The following is a 5,704-nucleotide window of genomic DNA, read 5'->3' as shown; positions in this document are numbered from 1 at the left end:
ATTTATTGATCATTTTTTACCTGCTTTGATGTCCCTGGAGACGACCAGACCAGACCTCAAAGCCCACAGTAACTTAATCCTCACTATTGAAGACCTTGAGGCTAGGTGTGCACGAAGGACCGTCAACCCGAGGAAGGCCGCCGCACCATACGATGTCCCGGAATGGGTTTTGATGGACTGTGTGGACCAGATGTCTGGAATCGTCAACGGAATCTTCAACCAGTCCCTACCTGTCTGAAATCTTCCACTGTAATCCCTCTGCCAAAAAAACACCACATTTTCAGCCTCACACTCACACCTGTGGTGATGTGGCCGCTCTCTACCCATGCTTGGAACATTGCTCCAGAGTATAGGGTGAGAGGGAAACTGTATCTCAATTCTTCCTTATATCTACCATGTATGGAAAACAAGACAAGAATCTTTTAAGTTCTTTTAGAGACTGGTTAACATCCATCAATCCATCCATTTTTTCCCCGCTTATCCGAACTCGGGTCACAGGGGCAGCAGCCAAAGCAGAAAAGCCCAGACTACCCTCTCCCCAGCCACTTCGTCCAGCTCCTCCCTGGGGATCCCAAGGCGTTCCCAGGCCAGCCGGGAGACATAGTCTTCCCAACGTGTCTTGGGTCTTCCCCGTGGCCTCCTACCGGTCGAATGTGCCCTAAACACCTCCCCAGGGTGGCGTCCGGGTAGCATCCTGACCAGATGCACGAACCAGTCGCTCTTCGTGGCAAATTTTGGCAGAAAATTTATTTGAAAACTGAGCGATACAAAAAGTGGGGAGTTGGAAAACAAAGGTACCGCCGTAGGTTAAAGTGCATTTTAGGTTCATCCAAATATTCCGCCCAAAGCCGAACATCGCTAACTTTCTGTAAGTAGCGTATATTAAGCAGTATTCTCTCCAGACTTCGTTCGCTAATTCGGTTTTATTTCAAACATAAATACCAAAGTTACTTTGAGGAACGTCACTCATTCTCTAGCACGATTCGACATATGTTTGAGCGATGACAGATTGTTTGTTCACTTCCTTTCCTTCTCGGTGTCATTGTTACTATCATGACAGAAGTGTCTAACTGTAATGAGTCTCTGCACAATAACTTGTTCTTTATAGCAAGTAATCATCCATTTCTCTTGCAGGACTGCAACTGTTCCACACCTGCCTCAATGAAGAAGTACCTCTTCCTCTGCATCTCCTGCGTTCTAACGCTGGGTCTTCTTTACAGCTGGGTGACACGACCCTTGTCGCCAGCTGCTTTCTTCTTTGACAACTCAGGGCAACCCAACGTGACCATCCTGCTGTGGCACTGGCCCTTTGGCGGAACTTTTGACCTCCACTGGGATGTGTGCTGGGACCTCTGCAAAATCCCAAACTGCAGAGTCGTGGCGCAGAGGTCCTTGTTTTTGGAAGCGAACGTGGTGGTGTTCCATAACCGAGAGCTGGTAACAGGAAAGGAGAAACTTCCACTTGAGCTACGGAGGCCGCCGGGCCAGAGGTGGGCTTGGATGTCTCTGGAGTCCCCAGTGCATAACGGGGACCGAAGCAGATTAGCTGGTGTGTTCAACCTCACCGTGAACTACAGGAGGGACGCAGATGTTACCATACCATACGGTGAGTTTTTACCACGAGACTCTGAAGATCCAGTAGAGGACATTCCACAGAATAAAACTGATCTGGTCTGTTGGGTGGTCAGCAACTACAAGGATTCCGACAGAAGAAGCAAAGTGTACAAAGAACTCAGCGCTGTCATTCCTGTAAAGGTCTATGGGGACTGGTCAAATAATCCTCTTGCTTCCGAAGACCTTCTTCCTACAATATCTCGCTGCTACTTCTATTTGGCCTTCGAGAACAGCATCGCCAAAGACTACATCACGGAGAAACTGTGGTGGAATTCTTACAAATCTGGGGCGGTTCCGATCGTCCTGGGACCGCCGGTGGCGGATTACGAGGCTGTGACACCACCGCACTCTTTCATCCACGTCGACGAGTTTGCATCTGTGAAAGAACTCGCCGAGTACCTGCAGCAGCTGGCGGGCGACGTCGAGCTCTATGGCGAGTATCTGCAATGGAGGAAGGATTGGAAGGTGCAAATGTACGAGTGGCGCTGGAGACTGTGTCAGATCTGCGTGCAGTACCCCAGCTTCCCTGAGCACAAAGTCTACACTGACCTGGCAGCCTGGGATGACGCTGCATAGAAGCAACGCAAGTCCAGGCAGGAAACATGTATCCCACGTGACAAAGTTGTGTTTCCCAAAACTGCTGTAAAACTATTCTATCAATTTCTCTAGACAATCATTTAATCTCAACTGGACTGTCGAGTTTGTCTCAGGACGCTTTGCCTCTCATCCGAGCAGAGAGATCTAGAAGCGATTTAATCGACTAGATCCGACCAATCTTCTCATTCATCAAGGTCATTGTGTTCTCAGAGCATTCCAATCTATGGTATCTGGACTGTTCAGTTTGTCAGTCCTAACGACTGATGGGCTGGTAGAGGACTCTATATTCTCTGCATTTTAACAGCGGCCATCTTAACTTGCCACACAATACCGCAAAGCCAGCTGTCGTGATCAATGGTCCGGATCATGTTTTTTTAGTTATGTTCTGTTAGTTTTGGACTTCCTTAGTTGTTTTGTGCACTTCAGGGGTTTCCGGAAAGTTTCCGCAAATTTACCGGAAACTTTTCACCCCTTTGCAACCCTACACACAGATATAAATAGTCAGCTAAACTATTGGAGTAGTCTTTAAAAATGTCATAGTTTGTTGGTGACGTACCCCAAGATGCAGAGACGGCAGGCATTGAACGGGAAAACATGATTTAATTAAACACTATAGCAAAAACAAACAAAAGGGAACAAACGAAAGGCGCGCACAAGGCGGAGAACAAACTAGGCTATGAACTAAAATAGCACAAAGGCTAACTGTGGACAAGAAACAAACACTTACTGTGACACGAATAAACAAAACTCACGTGGCAAGAAACGAGCAGGATGAACTATGATAGGAACAGAGTGGACAGAAGTAGACAGAGCTACAACAACAAGTATAAATGACAATAATCCAGCCGTGACTGGAGGGCAGGACAGGTTTAAATAGCAGCTGGCTGACTGACACCAGGTGTGGCCAGGTGCCAATCAGCCACAGCTGAGGGGAAAAAGCACTCAGGGAGACAATCAGGAAATAACCAAAATAAGTGTGCTGACAGGAACTAAAAACAGGAAACCAAGACAAACACAGAGGAAAACTAAAACTTGACCAAACTGTCAGGGACAACTCTGACAAAAAATATTTTACTGATGGACAAATGAATAGAAATAGGCCTGACTGGATGAAGTCCTTTGGGCTCAAATACTTGTGTGGCCTCAATAGCCCTGCTGTAGTGTGCTGGGAATTATCTGTGCATGTGATGGAGGAATGCACAGTGCAGGGTTGAAAATCAACTGAATTTGCATTAAATCAGGTTGTTTTAGCTAATAATCATGCTGCAAGATCTAACATGTTGCATTCAATGTTTATTCCCATTCATTTCCCATCAATTCCCATATATTCCCGTTAATTCCCATGGAACGTTTCCAACTTTGAATACTCCCGGCATTTTGCAACCCTATCTGTGTGTGGCATTGCATTAGTGTTTTACACACTTCTCATCTTATTCTACAGAATAAGACAGACGGTGTCCAACTTTGAATGATCAAAAAATTGTCAACATTTCCAAACTTCCCGAGCTTAACTTCCCGTGGCAAATTTCCTTAAAAGTTTCCGGAAATTTACCGGAAACTTTCCACCCCTTTGGAACCCTAATCCAGACTCTCACCAACATGTAAGAAAGTGGCACTGTAAACTATTGAAGTGAATGAATTAACATATGGTGAATGTTTATTTTCACCTTGGAGAAAGCAAACCAACAAGTTGAATTAAATAGTGGTATTTCAGTTTTGAGCACATGATAAGATAAGGCCCCTTAGTGTGACATTCGCAGGTGGATTGGATCACTTCTCGTAGGGAAAAGAGGCTCTAATTGGGACTTCGGAATGCAAAAGTGATAACCCTTATCCTTGAGAAAAGACTACCTGTCTAGCTCAACTCCAACATTTAAGTTATGACTTAAAGCAGTTGTTTTCCAGCCACTTACACACGAACATCTCCTTTTATGGTCGGGATGCGCTCTCCCGACTTAGCACACGCACCCGGAGACAGAAAAGGAGGAATATAAGATGGTTTGGCTTCTCCAAGTTAGGAGTCTTTCATTTTCCAGGTACTGCAGACCTGCTTAATGAGGCTCGCTTGTAATAATCGATCGGACAAATTATTTGAACGTTTTCTGCAGTGCCGTTATAAAATGAATATAGTGTACTTTCTGAATGATTCAAAATACGCCTGCGAGGAGTGTGGAGGGATTTTTGGATCAAGAAATGTCTTGGCCTCATTCAGGGGTTGAAACATTTCCTGCCACTTTGTTGCACTTCCTGTGTGTTTGCCAGCCCGGAACTGCTGCTTGTCATCCAGAGAGTCAAATGGGGGGAAAAGTAAAACGAATCTTTGAATAATTACTTGAATGTATCATTGATTATTTGAATAAAACCCATAAATGAGGCACCATTTGTTGTTATTCAATTAGTAATTTCAATATGTACTAGTGTTGTCCCCATACTTTTCGGTACTTTTCGATACTTTTCTAAATAAAGTCATTATTTCACCAAAAAATCTTTGAAAAATTGAATCCTGTCTCTATTTGATTCCTTTGCTTCTTGTCTTGTCTAATAGATGTCACCGGTGTTTGAACCTGACAGTACCGATACTTTTCGGTACTTTTCGATACTTTTTTAAATAAAGTCATATTACCAAATAAATCGTTGAAAAATTGAATCCTGTCTCTATTTGATTCCTTTGCTGCTTGTCTTGTCTAATAGATGTCATCAGTGTTTGAACCTGACAGTACCGATACTTTTCGGTACTTTTCGATACTTTTCTAAATAAAGGCATTATTTTACCAAAAAATCTTTGAAAAATTCAACCCTGTCTCTGTTTGATTCCTTCGCTTCTTGTCTTGTCTAATAGATGTCATCGGTGTTTGAACCTGGCAGTACAGATACTTTTCGGTACTTTTCGATAGTTTTCTAAATAAAGGCATTATTTTACCAAAAAATCTTTGAGAAATTCAATCCTGTCTCTGTTTGATTCCTTTGCTTCTTGTCTTGTCTAATAGATGTCATCGGTGTTTGAACCTGACAGTACCGATACTTTTCGGTACTTTTCGATACTTTTCTAAATAAAGTCATTATTTCACCAAAAAATCTTTGAAAATTTTAATCGTGTCTCTGTTTGATTCCTTTGCTTCTTGTCTTGTCTAATAGATGTCACCGGTGTTTGAACCTGACAGCACCGATACTTTTCAATACTTTTCTAATTAAAGGCATTATTTTACCAAAGAAATCTTTGAAAAATTGAATCCTGTCTCTGTTTGATTCCTTTGCTTCTTGTCTTGTCTAATAGATGTCACCGGTGTTTGAACCTGACAGTACCGATACTTTTCGGTACTTTTCGATACTTTTCTAAATAAAGTCATTATTTCACCAAAAAATCTTTGAAAATTTTAATCGTGTCTCTGTTTGATTCCTTTGCTTCTTGTCTTGTCTAATAGATGTCACCGGTGTTTGAACCTGACAGCACCGATACTTTTCAATACTTTTCTAATTAAAGGCATTATTTTAC

At 42.9% G+C, this 5,704-nt stretch overlaps 1 protein-coding gene across 1 annotated transcript; it reads left to right on the top strand.

The window, feature by feature from the left end:
* Positions 1–675: 675 nt before the first annotated feature.
* Positions 676–4,870, top strand: LOC133656381 (alpha-(1,3)-fucosyltransferase 7-like). The gene has a single exon (XM_062057467.1). The coding sequence runs from the start codon at positions 1,054–1,056 to the stop codon at positions 2,188–2,190; it is 1,137 nt and encodes a 378-aa protein (XP_061913451.1). The 5' UTR covers positions 676–1,053; the 3' UTR covers positions 2,191–4,870.
* Positions 4,871–5,704: the final 834 nt, after the last annotated feature.

This window comes from Entelurus aequoreus, linkage group LG08, assembly GCF_033978785.1.
Source record: "Entelurus aequoreus isolate RoL-2023_Sb linkage group LG08, RoL_Eaeq_v1.1, whole genome shotgun sequence".
In the NCBI taxonomy this organism is placed as follows: Eukaryota; Metazoa; Chordata; class Actinopteri; order Syngnathiformes; family Syngnathidae; genus Entelurus; species Entelurus aequoreus.
Note: the sequence above shows the minus strand (reverse complement) of the source record. Positions and strands in the feature narration are given on the sequence as shown.

Excerpts from the sequence above, each read along its gene's own strand:
- LOC133656381 (XM_062057467.1), top strand. The coding sequence starts at position 1,054 with ATGACAGAAGTGTCTAACTGTAATGAGTCTCTGCACAATAACTTGTTC.